Source organism: Parasteatoda tepidariorum, chromosome 2, assembly GCF_043381705.1.
Source record: "Parasteatoda tepidariorum isolate YZ-2023 chromosome 2, CAS_Ptep_4.0, whole genome shotgun sequence".
Classification (NCBI taxonomy): Eukaryota; Metazoa; Arthropoda; class Arachnida; order Araneae; family Theridiidae; genus Parasteatoda; species Parasteatoda tepidariorum.
The window spans coordinates 103375525-103402082 of NC_092205.1; the positions used below are offsets into that span (position 1 = coordinate 103375525).

Sequence of the window (26558 nt, forward strand, 5' to 3'; positions counted from 1 at the left end):
GCACCATGTGATTACGAAAGATGAACTCCAAACACTCGTTCACTCGATGAAAAGACGCAGTGAAGCTGTCTTAAAAATTAAGGGTTATCCTACTAGGTATTGATTGTGTAAGTATCACTTTAAAAAAATGCAAATCTGAGATAGATCTTACAATTAATTGCATAACTTTTTTTGTAATACAGATATTGTAATACTGTATTTATTATTAAATTTTACATTAAATTACCTTCAATTTGATATATAAACGTTTGTATTTAAGTGAAAACTAATGTATTCTACAAGCACACAAAGTTGAAAAACATGAAACTTTCAAAAAGTGTCCACACTTTTGGCCACCACTGTATATATGTTATATACACAAACACACACATATATATATGTGTGTGTGTATATATATACACATAGCATATATGTTAATGGGAATGAACGAAATGGGTGGTCGTTGACAATCATGTGGTCGCTTTGGTAAATGTCCGATAGCTCTAGTTAAGTGCCACTGCAGAGGATGCATTTAACCGGTACTTCGAACACTGATGTTTCTCCCAATCTATCCTCCGCAGATATTGAATAAATATAATAAAATCAACAAATATATTAATATAAAATATTTTGGACATTCACCAAAGCGATTGTTGACATTTCTGATCATTAACTGTAAAAGAGAGAGAAATGCATACCTATCTTCCGCTGTCCTGGCCAAATATTCACGTTCTATTAAGCCTTCAATTCTCTTTTTAATAACTACAGGACTTGGAATAAATCTAGACTTCAACTGTTCAGTAACCTATTTAACGTATCAAGTATATACATTAGTAATGTATGTGGCTATTTAATTTACATTCTAATTTGATTGGAAAATAATTTATTGGGAGAAAAATAAAATAAATACCATATCAAATTGACAGAAATGCAAACTTTACTTTTGATTAATAAATGCTATAAAATAATCAAAGATTTACCAAAATTGAAACTAAAAAAATACTATGTGTGTTAAACAAAAGCCTTCCTGTACAGTTTGCCAGCAAACACATAGCAATAAGAAGACAATAAGCAAGATTAATTGAGTGGAATCACAATGCATAGTAAAAAGAAAAATTTTAAGTTTACACAGTTAAGATCATCTTAAATCTAGTTAAGATCATACAGCAGTTTAAGATCTCCGTATGATTGTAGAAAGAAGAAATTGTCTGACACTTTTACCTTTCTGTACATAGAAGATAAATAAAAGCATAAAAGTAACATTTATAAAATTTATCTAGTAAATAGTTTTCTTATCAACGCATAAAAGAATACATATATTGCAAAGAAAAAAATACACATTTTCCGCACTTGGCAAATTCTCCTAGTATTAAAAAAAATTAAAAACCGTGAAATTTATGGCAATAACAGAGCTGTAATAATTTTGAAATCATAAAAATCATGAGAAAATCAATTACATTAACTACAAAAAAAGAAATTAATCGAAACACGGATTTCGGATGGTATTGAGCCCGTTGAAAAGTGATCAGTGAAATGTGAGATTTTAAAATTTCATTTCATATGTTAAAAACTAGTTCCTTCAAGCATATAAAAAAAGGGAGCAATTATATCACATTGATTAAATTATTCGTTTATTACAAATCGAAATTTCTATTTAAATTGCAACTCTTTAAAATATAAACTTTAAAAAAAAAAACAAGAAAAAAAGCTATTCTTTCTAACGAATAATCTTTTGAATATTTCCCATTTCATAATAAATTTTTATCTCATTAATTTTATGTTTGCTTTAGTAATTCCTTAATTATAGCCAAAGTTATTATGGAATTTTTTTTTCTCCAGCTCTTCAAGTTTATTCAAAGTTACATTTTTCTCTTACAATTTTACATAAAATAAAATTGTTATCCTAAGTGCATGAGAAGTTAGGAAGAAAAAAAAAAGAAGCTGCTGTCGGAGAAATTTTGTCGGAAGATAATTATCGATTTGTGGAATTCAGTAAATGAATGCTCTTGCGATTCGCTATAACGGAACAATCACATGCTTGCACAAAGTATCTAAAAAAAAAAAACGAAATATTTTTACACTCAAAGGACTAATACAGTCAAACCTTCAAGAGACCGAAATTTGGGTTCACTATATCCGTTCCGCAAACAATTTTAACTAATGTTTTCAAATTCCTCCTTTTTATTACAGATTATTTAAATAAATGACCAATAAAATGAAATACAAAAATTACTAAAAAACAATACACAGCAACACAAATGTGTTAATTTTTATTTCTCTTCGCCTTGCATATAAAAAGATAAAAATAGTAATCCTTAGCTGATGAGCAATCCATACATCAGATATGGAAACATTTCCCGATTATATTATTCCACTTTTTAAACCTCTCTACCCAGGCATTCGAGCGCATAAAAGTAGTCGCACTAAATAGCTCAGCAAATTCATCTGCTTTGACTTGAAGCATTTGTCCAGATACTGGAAGATTGCGGTTTTTTGAATGCCAAACCAATTCAATGATGCTATTCAATAATGAAGCAAACAAGAAAAAATGCTTATTGCTACATTATCTGTTATAGATGGGTTTAAAAATCTGTATTAGTATTTACTTTGAAGTAGAAATTTCAAAATTATTACTTAAAAAATGAAGAAAATAAATCAGTCGAAGACAGAAAAAAATTCATAATATTCAACTTCCACTCTTTTTTGGTTCTGTATATCCACAAAAAATAACACTATGCGTGTGTAGCAAGGCACAGGAGCGAACATTTCATTCACTATATCCAAGAATACACTATAAACAGTGTTCACTATAGCAGGGCTTGACTGTATTAACAATTAAAATTGGCCTTGAAATATTTTATATTGAGAAAAAGACCAACGTCTAAGAGAAAAATTTCAAAAATTAAAATTTTGATTAAGTAATCCTTCATGTCAAATTTTGTAACTGTAAATAGACCTCCTTATAACCTTTTTGTAGCATAGAAGTACGCAAGTTGCAAAAGTTAATAAAAATACCTATTATCATTAGAAATGAATATTTTAGACAACTACAATTCAAAATGGGTTAAACTTTTAAACAGAATATGGATACCAATCAAGGTCATCTTGACTATTAATATAGACATCAAATAACATATCTAGGTATGATTATCAATCACATTATTTCTAACGTTTTTAAATATCAAATTAATTTTAATTAATAAACAAATTAATATCATTTTACAGAGTTCCCACTCCTTTAACAAAACCAAAATTAAGGACTTTTTTTGAAATTATTAAGGATTTTTCTTAAAATTAAGAATCTTAAAAATAATATAATAATTGTTTATTCTCAAGTATTCATTTCTTCCAATTATTCATGCCAATTATTTATCTCTTTTTCCTTTTTTTTAAAAAAAAATAAGTAAAAAAGATAATAATTTCATTATAATGCAAGTACTGATGTATTTATTACCAGGCTTTGCCAAAGTGGGCCCAGACAAATTTAATCTGATTTAATTTAAATAATCTGGCAAAAAACATTAACTAATATTAAAGTAACCAAAAGTTGAATAGAAATTTACAAAATTAAAACAGAATATTAAGTTGCAATGATAACCAAAAAAAAATAATTAATAATAAAAATCTAAGTTAAAATTTTAAAACATTATAAATTTTAAATATACTACAATAAAAAAAAAATTGTGATCTTTTAATCGAGTTAGATTTAATTTTTTATATAATAAACTGTTTATCCTTAAGAAACAAAAATAATAATGTTACTATCTAAAACCTCCGAAAATATTGTTACATTGCAGCAAAGCAAGTTCATAAATAGTAACCAAATAGTTAACTCAGGGTTCCCACTCAATATCAGAAAAAAAAATTCCCTGACTTTTCCAGATAAATTAGGTACACTTCAAGGAAATCGAAACCATTTTTTTAAAACTATATTATGCAATTTTTCACCAGGAAACTTCGATTTTTTTTATTTGTAATATCAAAAATTAGATTTTGTGAGCAAAAACATTCAATAGAATGAAAATTGCAAGTTTCACTAAAAAGTGGAATTTTATAAAATAATTGTAATAGAAGTTAGAATTTATTTAACTGATTACTGTAACCAACAATTCTAAGATTGGCTATTTTCCAGGTGTGATATAGGAATTTTCCAGGTGTTTTGAAAAATTGCAAGATTTACTGACTATTCTTTGCTGCAGAGTTAAAATAAAATTCCCTGACAATTCCATATTTTCCCTGACCCATTCATGTTAGAAGCAAATCATGCACTCTAATTAGATATTCGAAAATAAAAATTCAAAGTATTTCTGAAAAAACCTGATAAACCCCAGTTTTTTTTAAAATAAAAAAAAACCTAGGGAAGGCTGGGATTTTTCAAGGGAAAAAAATTCAATTTTTTTCACACCTTGTTTATTACAGAGCTGTTTACATTTTAGTCCAATTGGGAATTTTAAAAATTGATACTGCTTTTATAAATTTATAGTTATTAATTACCTATTGAAATATTATTAGATTCAATTCTTCAAGTTGTTCAGAAATATTTTCTGCCATGAATAAATTTTTCGGTTACTTCGTTTCTTGGGCTCTACTTCGTTACTATATGCATGAGCGCGACTAGTAGAACTGAATTACCTCAGAATTAGTATTCTTCTTGTCAACGCCCTATTCTTTTCTTTTAAAATGATCCCCTTTCTTCATCGGGTACCATTCTAAGCAAAAGAAAGAATTTATAATAGAACCAATATATTAATGAAAGGACATGATTTTTCCTCCTTGCCTTGCACACATTTCTTCTTGTCTCTCTAAAATGCTATACCCTCGATGCATGGTCTCATTCTAGGTGATGAAAGAACAACTTCTTGTCTTTAATGTTTTTGTATAACTGTTTCCATCAATTATAGTGATACTGAAAATTAAGGACTTTTAAAAACCTTGTACTAAAATTAATTACTTTAAAGGACGATGGGAACTCTGGACTGTGGAAACTCTGTTTTATAAACCAATCCCGGTATTTTAAGATAAAAAAAAATAATGACCATACAAAAATTGCAGTTTTAAATCAACTACATTTATTTTGAAAAATGTATAGATGAAACAAGTTGTTTCATCATGAACGAGTGTACCATAACCACAATTCTTATTTAAGTTTTGGATAACAACTTTCTGCCTTGTAAAGGATTTGGAGTGACAATGGTTTATGTTGAAGAGAAGCGATGGTGCTTCTTTTGAGAAGATAAACAAAAGGAACAAAGATCACTATAAAAATTCTTGTTCCTTAATGCTTAAAAATGAATGGAAACAATGTTTACTTATTTGTACAACACATTCAAATGTATAAGAATAAAAACCTAATTAGTACATGAATAAATACTTACTTCAGTAATTAAAACATTGTGAGCCATTCGCTTCCTTGCTTTCATGATTCTTACTATAGCAGCTTCTATTGTAAGCTTCCATTAAGAAAAATTTTCATAAATGCATACTTTCCAATTTTTTATCTATTTTGCAATAAATTTTATTTTTATACTTAAAAGGGGAGTAAGATTAATGCTTTCTGTTTATTTCTAATTTATATATTTAAAATAATTTTGATCACTAGTGCATATAAATACATTAAACACACATATAAAAGTATTTGAGAATCATACAATGGTGCGTTTAAGCTCTTAAATTTAAAAATATGCTTTTTTTCACCCCATATGACAGCAATTTTACTACACACTTTGAAAAATTTTAAAAATAGCAGATATGTAATAGGATTAAAAAAAATAGATGAAAGGAAAATGAATATCACAGTATAACCTTCCATATTCAAACCATTTGTTTGTTAGTTCAAAGTTTTCGACCTACATGCATACTAGTTTTATTCTTCTATAATTTTAATAATATGCTGTCATAATTCAGTGATGTAAATGAGGCCCTTAAAATAAACAAACACTTTGTTAATTGAAGTCTGCTGTAGAAGTTTCATTACTAGTGTAGACCAACATGCTAAAAGAAAGCATGTTCAGGGTGCGTAGTTAAATCTTTCCACAAAAATAAGCACCCTTTAAGTACTTTTTAAGCACTCAATAAATATTTTAAAGCACTAAATACTAACAAAATGCAAAATAATTTTCATGATAAAATAACCAGTTTCTGATAAAGAACTCTTTTCTTGATAATATTAAATGCTATTATAAAAAGATCAAGAGGTTTTTCCATTCGATATCAGAGGGTGGAAAATGAAGCCTGATATGGAGAATATCTTACAAAATGCAGTAGAAGCACACACGGACTCGCAAGTATTTCATTAAACATGTAAAATAATCGGCTGTGTCATACCTTACGGACCAACGGTACGCCGAAATAGATTTTGGTTGGATGAAATGGGAAAATGTTGAATAGAACAATGTGAAAAGCATGCTTTTGCATAATACGTAGCGAAAACCAACATGGTAAAGAAAAGAAATCTCCTTTTCGAAAAGGGAAAATTAAGAACTTTTTAAAAACACCTTTAAAAAACGCTACGGACCATGATTTTAGAAAACACATTATCATTCAAAGAACCTTTGAGACATCTGAATTCATTAACAAATATCAATTTATTTGACACTATTTCAATAATTTTTCTTTCTTCCCAAAGAGAAAGCTTGTGAGGGCATCTGAATGATTTAGAGAGAGAACAGTGATGTCTAAAACTATTGCATTCAGGTGCAGAAGCATATTAACTGATGTAATTGTTTAAATCCTAGATATTATTATTTCTACTATTAAATGGTAGAAGAATTACACCACTTACTGAAACCTCAATCAGCCAAATTTTTCAACAAAAAATAAGCACCTTTTAGGCACTCAAAAAATATTTTTAAGCACTTTGAAAAATATCATATTTAGACAATGTTGGCAAATTATTGATACTTTTATTATTTTACTTTATTAGTTTTAAAATATATTTTTAATAAATTGCTGTATTAATTAATTTTAGTTAACGAAATTACTTTCTTTCTTGGTGTATGTTAAATTCCAACACATTTGAAATTACATTTTTAAAAATCTTTTGATTCTTGTGATTGAAAGTACAGATTAAAGTACACACTAAATGCTGTCTTATTATAGACTTGCATAGCTGTAGAAAATAATAACAGACAGGAATTTTGAAGGAAAAAAAAATTCAAATAATCTTAATTAAAATTCTACCTTTTCATTGAAACAGCATGGAATTAAAATCTACATTATATTTCATTGGTGGAAAATGTATATTTCTAAAGCTTGAGGTTATATTAAAAAGAAATTACCCTAATATGCCAAAAATAGAAAAAAAAAGGTTAATGAATTCAGATATTTTTTCCTGATATAGTGTCATTCTTCCTTTACAAAGTCTATTTGAGGCAGTAGAGTTATTAACTGATAACTGGTGTTTTTTTCTCATAATATGTTTACAGTATCTTTGACATTATCAGATTTTCTATTAAGAAATTTTGTGAAAAAAAAAATCCAATGAGTGCATAGTTTTTTTTTTTTTAATTTTTTTTAGCTGATCTATTTTGATATAGAATTAAAAATGAATATTTTAATATAAAAATATATAAACTAAATATTTTTTTTTTTTTTTTGATGAAGGACTACATTTATAAACACAATCTGTTACATTTATTTTGTCATATTAAAAATCAAGAGAAAAAAAACACAATTTTAAATTAAAATTATGGTTTGCTAATTGAAACTTTAATTTAATAGTTGGAGTCTGTCCAAGCCAAATTTGCTACAGCTTAGGGTACCTTCGCAAATTCAACTTTGGAAATCAACAAAGGAAAAACAATAGACAAAATACTTTTTTTTAAAATTTTATATTTGTGTTTCGTAAAAAACGAATAAATCCATATTTTTGTGCTGATTTTTTAATATTATTTTTAATTTTCAGAAATTTTGTCTAAATTTTCACAAAATAAATACCTCTCAGAAAAACCTAGACAGACCACTTTCATTAAATTCTCTTTTTCATCTAGTCTTCAAAGTTCAATTATGCATTTGTTTCAAAATGGTTGCTATGCATTCAAAGCTATGTATTGTAATGAAAAATTATATTAGTAAGCTGAAGCTTCTAAAATATTCTTATAATATTGTTTTAATTTTGATTAAGCATTTATAAAGCATTTTTAATCATAAATTAAAGCTCTTACAATGTGTTTGAATAAAAAAAATCTGATTCTTTTCTTTTCTTCAAAAATCAAAAAAATCACGAACCCTGCAAACATGTAATACAAATGGCGTTTTCATACACTACAGGCCGGCGGTACGCAGAAATAGATTCGGGTTGAATTAATTGTGAAAACATTGAATAGGACAATGTCTTTTTGCATAACATGGTAAAGAAAAATATAACATTTCAGAAAAGGGAAGATTAAGCACTTTTTAAAAACATTAATAGAAAAAAGCACCTTTAAGAGCTTTTAAAAAACTAAAATCGAATATAAGCACTTTTTAAAAAGGCTACACACCCTGGCTATTTGATTTATTTAAACATTTAAAAAAAATTAATTTTAATTAAAAATTCTAAATCAGTGCTTGACTTAAGGAGCAAACAAGTACCTTACAAGAATAGATTTTCTCTACTCTTAACATTATAACAAAAGGATATTCATGTTTTCTGTCTTCATCCACTTTGCTTCTGGTTTCTTTTCTTTCAGGTTCAGTTTCACCCTTAGCAGCAACTGAAAATGATATAACATAACTTTCAGAGAAAGAAACTAATTAACAAATTCAGAAAAAGACAAAATAAGTAAGTAACATTAAATAATAAATTAAAAATGGAAAAGCGCTTATAGCAACTAAAACCAAATTTGTTTTTATTTTAATTTAGTAAGTCAGAAAAACAATAGAAAAATACAAAAATTATAAAATACAACAAAAAAACACATATCTTAAATTTTTATTTTTCTGCTATTGTTTTTCTGACTTACTAAAAAGAAAAAACTTTCAGCAAATAGGAAGAGAAAGAAGGATTTATTTTTAAATAATTATAAACTTTGATATAAACAAAAAGGGGAGAAACTGATAATCTGTTAACTAAATTTAAGAAATACTTAAATATCTTTATTAAAGCTTTCCATAGATTTTTATGCTCTAGATAGATTCTAGTGCTCGACTTCGCGTGCAGGTCGTCGGGCTACCGAAGCGGGGGTGCCATCCCCTCCGTGGAGGGTCAAAATTCTGATGGCAGGTCTTTGGATCATCCTCAGGGATGTTTCCCAGACCGTCACCAATAGTCTATTGTACAGCTCCAGTGCGACGTAAATGAACAAAACAAAACATCCATAGATTTTTTTTTTATTTTAAAAAAAATTATAAAATTTTTCCTTTTTTATTTTATTTAGTCTGTCAAGACAATTACAGAACTTATATGGTAAAATAAGCAACCACATTAAGGGAATTTCACAGAGCATTTTGTGTTTTGCTTGATAATTAAGGTAACTGACGATCTTCAAAACAAAAATTTTTTGATCACACTATTTTTCAACACATTTCTGCAAATAATATTGTATAGTAATGTTAATAACCGTATTAAATAAAAAAAAATTTAAAAGCACAAGAAAATATTTATTTGAAGAAGTTTATTCAGATAATTTTAATAAAAATAACTCATTAACAAAAAACTATTATATATATATACAGCAATCGAATTTTCTGAAAACAGCTTCGCGTAACCCTCTGAAAAGTATCAAGTTTAAAAATTATGGTAGTATAAAAATTATGGTTTTCCAAATTTTCTTGATTTTTTTCAAATTACTTACAACAAAATTCATCATAAAGCAAAAAATAAAGTTATCTAAATTCTGTTACATAAATATTTGCTTTTAAGATGGCCCAATAATTTAATGAGTTTAGTGTAAGAAATTTAAGAGAAAATTGAGATTTTTAGGTCTCCCTTTAAGCTCATTTAACTATACATGAATAACAGGTATTATGGCATGGGGATTGGAGGGCAAATCTTCGAGTAAAAAGTGTAAATTCTAAGTGTATATTCGGCAAGAAAAAAAAATTCAACATTAGAAAGACCCTCTTTTGCCAGCAAATTAAAATGCCAAGAACAGTTTCAAAGAGTGTTAAGGAATTATAAATCTCACCACTTGGAAGCTTTTTGCCAGAAAATAAAAACGATAACAGATAAACGTTAAAGTTAATTAACAAAAATCTGCATAATATAAAACACTAATGAGTCCGTGTATGTACAGTGCAGAAAAGAAAAACGGACCAACTAGATTAACTTTTGATTTAATGATCAGATTTTCACTTTCTAGGACTCAATCTTAATGTCTCAAGTGGGTGATCTCTAATATGCTAATTAATTACAGACAATATTTAAAGTTACGAAATCACTTTTCACGTATTTTGCTATATCTAGAAAAATTTTCACGCAAATTGAACTTTTTTTTTGCACATTATTATAAAATTTGCTAATCCAATGATAATTACATGAAAAATAGCATTTAGTAAATATTTATTATTTCATTCAATAAAGGTCAAAAAATTTTTTTAATTGTAAGGTAAGCAATTTTTTTTTGCATCATTTTAAAGAATATAATTTTGCATGATAAAATACAAAATTTGAGCAAAATCGGTAGAATAGTTCCTGAGAAATTGAATTTCAAGAAAGTCAGATGCTTAAAATTCGATTTCTCAAGAACTATTCAACCAATTTTGCATTTTTCTATGTAAAAAATTATGTTCTTAAAAATGATTTAAAAAATTCTATAGCTTACAATTCAAAATTTTTATTAAAAAATAATAAATATTTACTAAAAGTTATTTTTTGCATAGAATTATCTTTTGATAAGCAAATTTTTTAAGTGTATGCAAAATTTTTTTAATTTGATTAAAATGTTTTTGAGATACAGCCAAACACTCAAAAAGTAAAATTACCATTAAGGGTTCCAAACTTTGGAGTGCTTTCCTGACCAAACCAGTGGGACCCTATTTTGAGGGTCAAAAATCTGAATCCATTGAAAAAAAGGTATGTTTATTCAGAGAAGTTTTTGTGTCTAATTTCATAACTTAGAATAACGTCTGCACTAATTAATTAGCATATTTGAAGTCACCCTTTGAGCCATTAAGATTGAGTCCNTATTCTCTATCTCATTTGGAGCACTCGGGTTTCGGTTTCAAGTGTGCGCGCATGCGCAAGTCATAACGTGGGTACGACATGAAGTCCGCGTGAATGATTACGTAGCCAATTCCCCATTTTTCGTGAAATGCATGGGATACACCAGATATCACTGAAGGGAAAAAAATTATTCGGAAAAAAAGGCACTTTTTAAAAATGCCAGCTGAAAAAAGCACCTTTAAAAGCTTTTAAAAACGAAATCCCCCAAAAAGCACCTTTAAGTACTTTTTACAAACGCTACGCACCCTGCAAGGTTGTTCAGGGGATATAGCCTTCCAATAAGGTGACCCAGGTTTAAATCCCAGCTTGTAACCACCAAAATATTGTTGTAAAATATCCTCAGTGGTAGCCGAAAGTAAGAAGCCATTGAAGGGAGGTTTATGTGGTCTCCACAACTTTCATCAAAAAGTTCTCCATGAAGGCTAATTGGTCAGCTTGAGCTGAGCTGACTTAGGGGACAGAGCATATGTTTTCCAATCAGGTGAACCGGTTTCGAATCCAGGCGATGGCTGGGCAATACAAATTATGTATCCGGCTCGCACCTACCACAGTGCTGATGCGAAATATCCTCCGTGGTAAACCGATCGTGAGTAAGAATGCCCTTGCCTTCAGGCTAACAGTGGGAGGTTCTTGTGGTCTTCCTCTCCACGTAACGCAAATGAGAGTTAGTTCCCTCGAAAAGTCCTCCACGAAGGCAAATTCCTCCTAATACTTGATCCAGGAGTTCCCATGTCTTCTGGATTCAGTTCAAAATTACAAGGTTATGGAGTTGAATATTAGTAGTCGCAAACCCAAAAATTGGGTCGGCTACGGTTATAAAAATTTTTTAATAAAAAGGAGTTCTCTGGGTTGGGTTCAAGCATTAGTTCAACAAATAAAATACATACTGGTTGAGTCTGAACTTTACTGGGAACACATCTAACTGGGCATAGTATCCAAACACAAGAATGAAAAAACTATGTATATGAAAAAGACTGCTCAAAAGAAAATTATGTATTCAAAGAATTACTGGAAAAGATGCTCAAAAGCAGTAGCAGCTGTGACTTAGGGGAGTGAAGTGAAAACAGCAGGCATTTCCCCAATATTTCTGGTTGCTAGATCCTTTTGAATGGGGCATTTGAAGATTAGACTTTTCATATGAACCCATCTATACATCATATTCCCTTGAAATAAAAGTTTTATAAGTCTTCTCCCATTTTTGTGTTTTAACTTCTTCCTACTCGTATTCCGATCATAAATTCTAAGATGAATGCTGATCGTGCAGTTAAGTTTTGCCATCTTGTTTAAACTTACCCTGCAGATATTTTAAAAACAAACTAAGTTATAAGTTGGACAGAAATGAAAGGTTAACAATTCATAAACAAATTGTTCTTTTTAATTTTCTGAATATAAGTTCACCTGTTCAGAAGCCATTTTCTTTAAAACTTTACCCAAAACTCAAAATGCATATATAACTGATGAAAAAAATAAATAAATAAAATTACACTAATTATGAGTAACTTTAACTTTTTGAACTAATCTGCCATTTACCTTTGATCAGCTATAAAAGTCCCACCCATTCTTTCCTTCCTATTTATGTTTTTCTACTCTCTTCTTTAATTTCAACTTTTTTCAGTAAATCAGTCAACAGTTAAAGTAAACCCGATGCAAATGTTTTGTTCGTTTGCCGTTTTATGAGAAAAATTAACAGCGAAAAGTGTGTTTTTATGTGTTTCAGTTGTAGTTTTTCAGAAGTTGTTACTTTTGAGACGAATGTGTTAAAATTCAAATTTCTATGCATTATAAATGCATTCCTCTTTCTTTTGCATGATAAATGTTTTTGTAGTTACGTAATTTATTAAATTAACATTTTTTATATATATTAGTTATCATACTTTTTTTTAAGTCATTATTATATGTTGACTCCTCCCCTATCAAAGAAAGGTCCCACGAGAAATGTTCATTCTACTGAATTAAATAATCTACGTAGAAAATGAAGTAAGTGGCAAATATTCACTGCAAAGCATAAAATTGTGTTACAATATTTATAAAACTCTTAATTTCTAAAATTAATAACTTAACACTAAACATACCATAACAAGTCAAATGATCGTTTAAGAACTTTCGCATCGAAACTGCACTTATCTCCCAAATGCACTTATCATTTTTGCTCATTTGATTTCATGACTTTTTCATACAATTACATACAGTTAATATTCTAATAATATTTTATTTATTTTTTGTATTTTGTTTGTTTCAAATAATTCTTGCCATAAACCTATTTCTACCACAACTGGTCAGTTGACCGGGAGGACAATTTATTGCTTTATAAGGTTATCAGATCAGAAATAACAATGTAATGCGTGTTCGACGTATTGCATTTGATGAGTTGCACATTTCTGCAAAGACTGTTGCGTTGTGAGTTGAATCAGAATAACTGTGAATTTAAATTTCAAGAAAGTACCTAAAATTTTAGATTGGCATTTTTGTGTAAGAAAAAGTGGCAAAAACTAAATGTTTTGGTAAGTAGCTTATATTTTATTTTGAGAGCTTTACTTCTAATTCACTGTTAGTTTTTACCCAGAAAATGTCGAAACAATCAAGACAGTAGAAGCTCTTAGAAGAAATAATAATAATTATAAGAATTATAGAAATAATAATAATTAGAAGAAATATGTTTGCGGAAAATGTAAACACCCTGTATAAGTAAAAAATGCGCAGAGCAATGCATTAAAAATTCATATTATTTATACATAAAAATTGGCAATAAACAATTTTGTTTAACTATAATAAAGTTTTTTTTTAGTTTATTTCCTTCCTAACATCCATAGTTCATACATTCAATCAAGGAACAAAGTTCAGTCATTTGACCCGCTATGGTAAAAATAGGTATATATTAAGTGCTGGAAAGTTTAGTGCTAATTACGAAAATTTTAAGACATTAATAAATAAATTTATGTACCTGCTTGAATTTTTACACGGTGTAACCTAGATGTAAATGAATCATTTACCATAAACTGATGAGCTGGTTCTGAAATGGAAGGAAAAAAAATCATATTTTAAAGCAATCTCCAAATCTATTTATAAACAGGAAAATATTACACTGATGGTAACTAAAAAATAGAAGTTAAAAAAAAAGGGTCATTACATACCTATTTCTTTAGTTTTAGGATTTTTTATTAAGATCCTTTGGTTGGTTTTACCCATTGCTAGTGATTGAAGTGCTCGAATTAAATCTTTTTCAGGTATATCTGTTTCAGATGAAATTTCCTACAGAAAAGAAAATGTTTCATTAAGTAAACAACAACATACTATGTTTCAGATTTTAAAATTTATGAATGAGGGAAGAAGATCACTATATATAACAGGAAAAGTATTGGCAAAGTATTAAACACAATTGTTTTATACTTTTAATTAGTATGTTTATTAACAACAGTTGAAAGTATTGTTTTAGTACAATTAGGTTTATAATTATTTTGTTACTAAAATTTTAAACCCTAATAATTAACATGTTTTATTAATAATATATGAATAAGCCAGATTAGTAATCTGGTAGGGACGTGTGGGCCCAGTATTCTCTAGAATAATTTTTTTTAAAAATTAAAAGCCATTATTAAGTATATTTTCACACTTGTTTTTCTTTGGTTATCATCTCAAAAACCTTTTTTCAAAAAAAATAAAAATAATAAAGTGTAGAAAACATTACGAGTTGTTTTATTCTCATTGACTTCTATACTTCATACCTAACTTCTAGAATATTTGGCATTATATACAATGCTGGCATTTCCTACGATTTTGATAACATAGACAATATTTTAAGTCATAAAATCAGACACAAAAATGTACTTTCTCTGAAGAAACAAACATTAAATAAAATTTTCTCACCATATAAAATTCACTAATATGATGAAAAACATTTAATAAGCTGGTGAAATAAACTTTTATAAATTTTTATTCGGGTTTTCTTGAGCATTTTTCCTTCAGGTAGGTACAGGGTTGGGGTTTTGGACGTCCTAAACTGGTTTTGAACAGGACACATGGGTTTTACTGTCTTAAACTGGGTAAAACTGTCCTAAACTGGGTAAAACTGTCCGAAACTGTCTTTAAGTGTCCAAAACCTTGAACTTTGGTAAAAGGTAAAAATTCTATAGGTGTAACCATTGTACACATAATAATTACATGTATCAATAAATATTTGATATTTTTTATACAATTTACTATAACTTATTAAAAGAAAATAATATAATATAATAGGAAAAGGTTTATAATTTTTGAAGCTCCACAATTCATTGAACAACAAAAGTGAATACCTAATCCTTTAAATATAAATATGCTTTTAATACTGATAAATAATATTTTTGCATAAGGATAAATATGGCAATATTAAAAAATAATAATTTTTCTTAAAAAAAATACTAAATTTGTTCAAAAATTAACCTTTTATTTTTCACAATATTTTTTTAAAAAAATGTTATAATTTCTGCATTACAGGATGATAAAAAAGACATCTATTTTAAAAAAATTGTTTTTAAATATAAATATATTAGTTTAAATTGAAAATACAAAATAACTGAAAAATGTATTAACAGTTTTGAAGGGCATAACATAAGTTTCAGTTACTGACGCTGGTGATGTATCACTACTATGCTAAAAGAATTGAACATGAATGAAATAAAAGTATTCTTGAATAGTACTATAGATAAATAAACCTGTTTATGACTAACCAAGTACTTAGTCCCTAATAGCTTAACCTGTATGGCAAGGTCCAACTTCAGTTATGTACTATTGAATGAGAGGACCAATTGAACTTGATTACTGATTAATCTTTTTCTGTTTAAATTGAAGAGTCAAACAATATTAATAAAACATTATGCTTTTAAAAACAAATATTCTCTAGTATATTTAATTATCAATATGTTATTAGTTCTATGTTTATTTTACCTTTTAAATATTGTTCAGATAAAATTGTGACATAATTTGATAAAAGGGTATTGGACAGTTTAAGACAGTTTTGGACAGGACGGTTTAAACCGTGGATCAATCCATTGTGTCCTAAACCTTGCCAACCCTGGGTAGGTATAAATTCTGCTATTTATAACCAATTACTTTTAATTAGGTGCAACTAAGCAGGTTGTTTATTTTTTCGGGTTTAATTTATCATCTGAAAAAAAGAGGACAATTTTAATTTCTGTAGCTGGTTTTCAAAAATATTACGGGTCAGAAAGTATTTCATACTCTAGTTAATAATAGTCTTGGAGGATGAATCCAAAAAAAGGTCACAAGCATCATCATAGTTGCCCAGACAGCCCAATGTGGGCCAATGCCTTCCTCTGAAGATTTTTTCATACTGACTTCGGATTTATCTTTGATCTTGAAACGATGAAACATCTTTACAGGTATGGACAGGGCGCTGACCCCTTAGACTTACTTATCTTACACTCATCGGACCCCAATATTGTTGCGGTTCCAACACATCATTATTGGATTAAGACCTAGTTGTCCCTTATGAGGCTGCTCTACATCCTTTGCACATCAGAAGACAAGCCAACCTGATCTTCAGTTTTGGCAAATACAAACAAAGACTAAAGAGCCCACTTAGTCACCACATCTAATTTCGGACTATGTTTTTTGAAAGACCGTAACAGAGTTCACTACACCGGTTAATAAGATGGTTCCTGACCACCTCAGACAAATGACCATAGAAGTTATAAATATGATTCTTCATTAAGCAGGCAGTGGAATCTACATTGAAACAGACTAGCTCAAAAGACCGTGTTTCCAGTGGTGTAGTTTTGGGGGACAAACCCCCCTCCAAAATTATAATATGCTACTTTTGTCCTGTGAGTAGGATGTAGAGGTAAAAAAAATTCATTATTCATTTTTGTTGCAATTTAAACATTTAGAATATATGTATTAGAAGGAGATAGGGCCGGTATAGCCTGGTTGGCAGGATTCACGTTCGTGAAATCGGGAGTTTGAATCCAGCCCCGGCCGATGATGACTGGGGCAGGTTAAATTTATCGGGTCACAATATCCTCCATGACAAATAATACCCCTGGGGGCACTGAACTGGAGTTTGATCATTCTCTGGTTCATTTTTAAATTAAAATCTGTGGGTGAATGAATGGATGTAAGAATGGGTCCGCCCTGTAAACGAGTTTAACTTATGGGTGTGACAGAAGTCGAATTCTGGGCCATAGATGGGGCCACATAAAACGAGAACAATGGCACTCCATCTGTCCTAATGCTCGACGACGACAAAAATAACAGAAGGTTGATATCAATAACCCCCCTCGAACAAACATTAAAACTATGGCACTGCTGGTAACGCTTCCTTGTGACTGGAGGTTCACTTGGCAAGACTGGTTCAGGAGATTAGTAACAACATATAGCAAAATTTACCTCATATGTGAGGCGATCCCTTGAGTTAAAAAGCATGAGCACACACATCTGATAAGTGGACACTTGAATGATGTGTTTCCGGGGGTTTCGATCAGTTGGGGCCTGCTCAGTTTCTTCCTTCCTGGGACCATAAAAAACAGCATTTAAATCCACCGATCCCAACTGAGGCTGAAGAGTGAGCTGACGTCCAGAATGTTTTGCCAAATAAAACCTTTAAAAGAACAATACAAAATTAGATTATCCCTTGCATTTTATATAATCAAAAGAAACGAGTGTTCTTAATTTAATTACACAAATAGTTTTTCTAATTACACAATATCAATCAACACAATAAATCCCCGATTTTTCAAATTTAAATGCCCTCCCCTAGTTTAGTTTCATTTACTTTAACAGGGGTAATTGTGAGCCCAACTCAAAAATCCTGAAAATTTCTTGAGTAAAATCATTAATGATTCATTTCAAAAAATTAATGTCTTTATAAATTTAAGTCACTGATATTTTCAAAACATGATACTCTAAATAAATTATATGCAGCACAATTCAAATAGATAATTATTCCTTATGTCTAATCACATTTATTACTCTACCAGAAAAATATTCACAAATGAAAAATATGCCATGCATAAATTCTAGTTTTAATATTTCTGAATAAAATATACAAGAATTTTTATATATAAATGTGATCAATGATTTCTTGAAACTTCTGGACCTTGGAACTTTCCAGAACTAGAAACTTTCGGATCGTGATTAGCAAGAAATCTGGATTTTATCCGGAGAACAATCATCTCAGCTTTAAAATCAGCCAAATAAATTATTGGGTATCCATGCTAACTTCAAGAAGAAGTCAGCATGGTCAGTAGTCATTTTTGGGACTTTCTGTCAGTTGATTAACATGCAGTTTAAAAAACATCATTAAGCTTTTCCCACACATTTTTAATATAAAACATAATTAATTATAATTAAATAAAAAAAAATTACTGTTATTTATTATTAATATTTCCAAAGCAATAAAAAGTTATAAATAAGTATACAATGATGTATATATTAATGAACCAATTATCTATATTCTGATGCTTCAGACAACAGGTTTTTCCAGTGATAAATCAATTAAAAGGCTGATTTTTTATGCTAGTTTGACGAAAGGAAGAGTTTATACACCTGAAATGATTCATAATTCCAAGTATGATTTATTACTTGTGAACAATCTCCATATTATACTTTACAAGAGCAATCATAGTAAAGAAATGAATTGGTGGATACTACTGATAATGTATACTGATAATGTACTGGTAATGTAATACTACTCTGTTTAACCGCTTCCTTGATTATCTCGAGTTAACCGGGGTATGTATACATTGCAAATATTTATTATCTCAAGATAACTCATGCGTTCCAGAATCTGCCAGTGTGTTTAATTTTATCAAGTTTTTACTCGGCCGGAAGCAAAAAAAATAATAATCTGCTGTGATTGAAGTTTGCCAAGTTTTGCTGTTGGATTGTAGAACTGCACACATGTTTTGTGCTATTGTATATACCATGGTAGCTGAATTGACATAGATAAAAAGGGTAATCACATTAGGTTTCATTTTAGTTCCTTGTATTTATTAATAAAATAAAAAATATGTTGATTTTTTCCCCTCCAAAACAATAGGTAAGGGTATCGGTTAAAAACTAAGAAAAATGATGTAATATTTCAGCTCCTAAAAATTATTTATTAATAAGATTTTATCCTTCTTTTGACTTTCAGGGATCAAAATGTCATTTGACTGTAACATACAATTGGCAGAATAATAATAATAGAGGGGGGGAAAAAGATTCTAAGTCAAAATTGCCATCTGAAATCATCAAGAGTGGTGAATGTTAAATACAGGGTATCTGCTACATTTTAGATTTTCAAATTCATGACTTTCAATGACTAATTCCAAGAATTTTTCATGACTTTACGAAGTTACTATTTTCTCTGACAGAAACACAATAGTAAATTTAAAAAGGCTTCATAATAACATTAATTGAAATTATAGGTGTAACCAAAACTGTTATACTCTGCATCTTCATATTTATAGATATTTAATTTAAAAAACAGCGTAAATAAAGATCTGAAGCAATAAAATAGCTGAAAAAATACAAAAGTAATGACGTTTTTTTCTTCTTTTTTTTCATTTTTTGAAAGAACACAATTTTTAAAGAACATGATAAAAACATTTAATATTTAAATAAAATATGACTGTGAGTGGGGAGTTTGTTACTATTTCAGATATTCGAAACACCAAGAAATTGGGGGAGGGGTAAATTCCAGTTTAATAATTAGATTTTTCGGCGACCTAAATTCATAACTTTCCATAACTTTTCTTTAAAAAATAGTTAAAATCATAACATTTCATGACAAATTCTGCTCAATACCGAAATTCATGACTTTTCAGGTGCGCGGATACCCTGTAAATAATTTTTCCAGTTTAGTTGCTTAATTTGAATAGAGATCAATCTTAAAACAAGTATCAGAAAGAAAAACAATGAATATAAATTAAAATTGGCAAGTACAATAAATAAATAAATAGAGTAGTTAGTTAACAGAACATGCAATTTTAAGCAATCTTTCACTTCACCCACTTTATAATTATTTCAGTCCTGTTGCATTGTTTCTGTGTAAATGCTTAAGCATTCTAGAATATATTTGAAACCTTTTATGATTTTAATGTTACTAAATATATGACTGTGATTGATTGAATAAAAAAAATGGAGCTTCTTAATTAAAATTGCCATCTGAAAGCGTGGTTTATGTTAAATAGTGCATCCATAGTTGCCACTGTGTTCCATCTAATAACATAATGTAAGAAATTTCTTAAATAATTTTTATAAAAATTCAATAAATTTCTTTGTTTTGCTTTTATTAAAAAAAACTATAAATTAAAATCTTGAAATGTTCTGAATTCTTTAACATTTCTATCTTTTTAACAAAAAAGTTTTTTTTTTTTAAATGTTTAAAAGAAATATAGTTTCAAAGAGAAAAAAATTATTATAAAATAAATTTTTTCATTAAGAATCTGATATGTAATTAAATTTTATGAAAGAAAAAATTTCAAATGTGTTTTAATTTAACAATGTCCACATTAAATGTTTTTTTAAAGGCAAATTCAATTTGTTATAACATGATAACACTAAGAAATGTCTTATTTATTATCAATTGACTTAAAAACTATTTTAAGTGCATTCAGCAGAAGTTCTTATGAAAGTGTGTACCTTTAGTTATTTTCAATTCATGTCTCTACATAATTGCAAATCAATAAATAATTAAAAATCAAGAAAGAAAAGAATAAAACCTTCTAAAAGCATCAAAAGCATTTCTAGGAGCCATTGGCACATTGCACTTAGGTGTGGCAGATTGAGTTGGCCAAAATCCAGTGGTTAGAACTCTTACGTTTAGATCAACGTTATAAAGGTTGGTCTGAAATTATAAGTTAATATTAATTAGATAATCATCAGAACTTGTAATTAATTATATCATTTTTTTAAACTGACTTTTTCCCTTTTTCTAAATAGAATCATTACAAAAAATAAACAAAATAAAAAAGGAGTTCTAAATCTTTATAAAGATATTCTTGAAAATATAATTTACACATTTAAATGCAAGTCTTTATAGTTATGTAATTGATAATTGTCTCATTTGTAGCAAAATGGACAAAATTTATTCACTACTTCAATTCACGTTTCATTTAATAATTATAGAAAGTCTTATCGACAATGCCAACATTTATCTATGGAAAGGTACTCCGACATAGAATCGAGTTATCCATACTAGTGATTTGGAATTATATTTTTGTAGTGGTAGATACACTACAATACTCTCCCACCAAAATTATATCTGTGATAGATTTATATGCTACTATCACGTCATTAGTGACTTTCGGACATGATGTGAACACTACCTTAGCAGAAATGCTACATGCCTACATTGATGGATGGTCCTCATTGAACAGTTGACTTGCTACTTGTGACTGCGACATTATCCTCCTCACGCTGCTGCTACTCAGTCTTGATCACACACAACGTGCAACCTATACACTCAACTGCTAAAGGCAACACAAGAGCGACCACTGCAGTGAACTTAATACAGCTCTCCCAGCTTTTCCCAAAACAGCAATGAATCAACTAGTGGTATCCATTCATCGAATTCTATCACAGATATAATTCTGGTGGGAAAGCACTGTTGTGTATTTACCACTACAAAAATATGATGCCAATTTACAAGTATATAAGACATGCTAACTCGATTCTATGTTGGCGTACCTTTTCCTAGATGAAGGTTGACATTGTCGAAAACAACTCTCACCACAATGGTAATTATTGTGATATCTAAAATAAGTACTTTGGTGGCCTGAAACGGAATAAAACTATTTAACTTATGATACTTTTAAATGACTGAACACTTTACACATATGTAAGAGACACCTGTCATTTATACACTATTTTAGCCCTTATTTATTCATTGTTTCACTTTTAATTATTATCAGTCAATATCAACAGAAATAGTAATAAAAAAAAATAAGTAAATGAAGTAATAAAAATTGGAAAATAAAGTAATAAAAGAATGCAATAATTTTGCATTCTTTTATTACTTTAGAAAGATTTTTATTTTCCTTCGAATCACTATAAAAACATGACAAATTATCTTAATTATTGTTTTCTACTTTAAATCAATGGCTTTAATCAATAATTCAATATTTAAATCAATGAAAATAAAGTGATTAAAATTGACATTTGAATTTATAACCTTAATAAAAATTATAATAATATATATATAATATATATAATAATAATATATTATTAATAATTGTTTCCACCCTTTTCTAAACTATTATCATGTCAAAATAAATAAAAATTAAAACACAGACTTACACCAGATGTTGAAATATGTGTCTTAAATTCCTCCATCATAGTATTAGAAACAGACATGTCCTTAAACATTCCCTCTAATTTAGAAGTAAACTGGCATCCACATTCAGTCTGAAATATTATTCCATAAACTATTTTTATTTAATTCATTAAAATTTATTATACATATATATATATACAGAGAGAGAGAGAGAGAGAGAGAGAGAGCATAATAAATAAATATAAAAAGAAATTGCGCTTCTGTTTTCATATTTTGTAATCTGGCATTTTGTTCCGAAAATATTTTAAATCATTCTTGAAAAATTCCCGTTCATGTTAGTTTATTTGAATTCCCTACTCGCTTTATAGTTTTTGTTTTATGTTTTATTCTGCTTTTTCTTTCCTTTTTATTTTATGTTTTTAAGTGATATTTTTACATATTACATATACTATACACATTTTTACATATACTATTTTATTAGTTGTAAATTTTTTGAAATTTATTTTACTGTTCCTCACACTATTGTATAGATACATTTTGCTTTGGTTATATTGATACAATATCAGAAAGCACTCCTTTGTGCGAATATAATCGTGTGAGCTGATGAAACGATTATATATTTCATTTTCCAGATTTTTATTAATTTTTTCCCATTTTTTCCAGATATCCCCCCTGGATTTTTGTTATTTATTATTATTTTTCCATTTTTTTATGGTTCGGTAATTTTTTCCACATTTTCTACATTTTGACTTGTGAAACTTTGATTAAGCGGATATTCTTGGGACCGGTAAAAAACTGTCCGTTTACGGGAAGGGTATCCCAATAACGAAGTTCAACACCGTAAATTGTTTTCAGAACGTTTTTAAAGATGAATAATTAAATAATCTACAACAACTATCTACAAGGATATTTATTTAAATTATAAAAAATAATGTATGAAAAAGTTTGATATAAATACATCATTCTGTAAATGCAGCTACAGAAAATTTAAAATAATTTTCCTATTAACACAGACATTCCAAGTCAATCCTACGATACCGGATAGGAGCTTTTAATCCTCAGTTGGTTTCAATTATTAGGCTTACACCTTGTAACACCTACCCATCTCTCGATAGGAGACATGGTTAATACCTCGTTGAAAGTAAACCTCCCACAATTCACAGAAAAAAAGCAATGCATACCTGTAAAGGTATGAGGACCTATGGAGTTGTTTATTCACAATCTTTCATCAAACGTCGGAATAAATGTTTCATTTATATGAACAACTCAAAGATTGTATTTCTGTTCTCTTTTTTTAACTCAGCTGCGTTAAATATAGTCTTCAAATTGATAAGAAAATGAAAGAAATGGGAAAGTGGAGAAAAAGCATTGAAGACTTCATTTTAACTTGAGAGGCCTCATAACCTATGTTGTCCAGATGAAAACATGCCACTGTCCGAATTATTTCACAAGAGCAGTATCATTTTCTCTCAAGGTGATTCAAGGTGACTGGAGAAAGATTGATTCTTTAGTAGTGAAATAGCTCAACAATATTTTTAATTATGGATAAGGCAAAAAATTTACATACTTCAAAAATGGTGAAAAGTTGAATTTTTTCCTTGCAATTTAAAGCAGAAATAGTTTTATTTTTTCAAATTTAGAAAAAGTAGTGTCTGGTTTGAAGAGATAGAAAATAACATTTGAGGGCAAAAATGACTGTCTGCATCTGGTTATTGAGTGCCTGCTTTGTGAAGAATGTAAATAATGGTTCATTCTTAAAAGGTTCATGGGGAATACATATATCCATATTGAGAGGTGTCCATTTTGCAGGAGATTTCACTGTATATATTGGAAAAATATTTACTAACTTTTAGACACATCTTTTTGTAATAAATCTCTTAAGACAGCTAAGGTGATTTCTCATACCATTTATTTAACCCATTTTAAAAAAGGAGCTTCATGTCATGAATGTAATAAATATAAATAACATTCCTCAGCTATTAATAATATATTTCGTACAATATCTTTCTTAAAATAGTTACACCAAAAAACCCTGTGTCGAAAAATTTTACTATATTGGTATTAATATTGATGTCTTCAGCAGCACATTGCATAAAATATTTAAGATTAAATATAAAATACACATTTTTTTATAAATATTAACGTACACTAAAAAGAAAATGATTCCCGAAAGGAAAAAAAACAACCTTTTATTACATAAATACATTCTAAATTATATGGCAATAAAAGATAGTTTGGAAGTTGTTAAGTTGCTCTAAAAAAAACTCTAAATATAAATAATGGAAAAATATCTATTAATTATTATCTAATCTATCATTTCGTTATATAAGAAAACAAGGTATAAATTGCTTGAAGTGTAGATTGCTAGGACTCTTTCCCCATTTAATCATACAAAAATATATGCTTTCATTATAGGTTTTTTTTTTAATTCCTTCCCTTTTACAATTCTGCTCAGAAGTTAAACCAATGTCATAATTTGGATTTTACAAAGTTGCAAAACCTAAAACATTTACAAAAGAAAGAAGGAAAAAAAAACACTCGTAAATTACAACAAAATAAAATATTTTAATTTCAATAGCATTGTTACTAATAACAAATTTATTGCACAATGTCAAGATTTCAATCAGTTCATGGAGCTGAAATTTTTTTTTTTTAATTTAAAATTTCATCAACAAATGAGAGCTTTCAAATGAAATAAAAGAAAAAGTGAAAATTATTGCTTTCTGTCCAAAATCATGATATCTACTTTGATGTGATTATTTATTAGCATAAAAATATATTATAATGCATTTATATATCAGTCTTTAGCTTTTCGGAGATATCTCTACCTGCAAACTAAACTGAAAGTGTTTTGAGTGAAATAGTTTCAGATAGATTTCTAAATCACAAAAAATAATTGGTGCAGTTAGTATCTTCTTTGGAAGAGAAAACATTCATAGAAAATGCAATGATGAAGGAGATAAGCTGTAGAAGTTGATGTTGTACAGATACAGCCATAAATAAAACTTACCTTTAGTTTTGATATCATGTTTTTCTCAGAATCATCAGACACGCTTTTATTTAAAAGTAGTCTCTTAGCTAAATGCTGCTTATAGTACCTTTCAAATACATCTTTTTCCTGAAGATACCTAAACAAAACCATTGTTTTGTCTAGCACTTGCTCTATTTCTTGTTCAGTCATCTAGAATCACAAAAAATATTGTATTTTTTAACAGAGGTTGTATTGACAAATAATGACAAGAAAATGTTGTTACTGAATTTCTTTACCTTTCTTTTTTTTCATTAATATAATTTCGTACCTAACAAAGTACATATTTTTCAATTAAACGTAACAAATAACAATTTAATTAAATGTAATATATCAATCAAAAATAAAATTGCTAATATTAATTTAAAATGAAGTGGCTGTTAAAGGTGAATTGGCAAAACATTTATCTAAATATCTCTATTGCAAGGACAATCCTTTTGAATAAGAAGTAATACAGACATTTGGAAGTCACACTTTTGTACATTGAGAAAATATAACTTAAAAATATATAAGAACGCAAAAGGATTTTCTTTTTAGTCACTGATTGCATTCTTCTTTCTTATTTACTATACTAATCATCAGATGGTACCACGGGAATTATGACAGTCCCTAATATTTCCTTTCGGGGAAGTAAGTTGAAAGGGTCGATTCAAGATACAGAAACAACAGAACAGAATTTGAGACTTAAAAGAGTGCAGAAAGAATTATTTGCATATGCAAAGTTGTACACAGTTTTACTTTGTGGGAGGTTTCTGTTCTGTTTGCTAATCTTTTGATAAGATCTTCTGCCAAAATGTGTACATTAAGGCAATTAATAAACTACTAGGAGGCTTTGCCCCCTGCTCGCTGGCGCTCACCAACCCACGGAACTGCTTTTGCAGTTCATTTCGGATTGCTTCGCAATCCAATGCTCGCTTTGCTCGCTCATTGGATACGTTCTTAACGTCTAGTTTTTGTAAACTTTTTTGAATACTGAAGTTCCAAAAACTTTTCACTGTAGAAAATTCTAAACCTGTACATTTCAATATTAATTTGAAATTGCAAACAGTTCACATATTTTTCTTAATCACACTATTCTAAATTTCAGTTGTTGAGAAAAGTAACTGTTGTAAGTTTTGTTTTAAAGTCTTTCCCACCAGAGGGCTAAAGCCATGTGT

General features: G+C 28.7%; 1 protein-coding gene across 1 annotated transcript in view; it reads right to left on the reverse strand.

Moving 5' to 3' along the window:
• Nucleotides 1-26558, reverse strand: part of LOC107452044 (cullin 3) — a 59904-nt gene that overhangs the window by 3290 nt on the left and 30056 nt on the right. The window contains exons 10-18 of the mRNA XM_071178083.1: nucleotides 25384-25554; nucleotides 22397-22504; nucleotides 20821-20945; nucleotides 17504-17714; nucleotides 14254-14371; nucleotides 14064-14132; nucleotides 8599-8672; nucleotides 5355-5423; nucleotides 678-784 (exon numbers count right to left, since the gene is read on the reverse strand). Of these exons, the coding sequence (XP_071034184.1) occupies nucleotides 678-784; nucleotides 5355-5423; nucleotides 8599-8672; nucleotides 14064-14132; nucleotides 14254-14371; nucleotides 17504-17714; nucleotides 20821-20945; nucleotides 22397-22504; nucleotides 25384-25554 (1052 nt within the window). The remainder of the gene's footprint in view (nucleotides 1-677; nucleotides 785-5354; nucleotides 5424-8598; nucleotides 8673-14063; nucleotides 14133-14253; nucleotides 14372-17503; nucleotides 17715-20820; nucleotides 20946-22396; nucleotides 22505-25383; nucleotides 25555-26558) is intronic.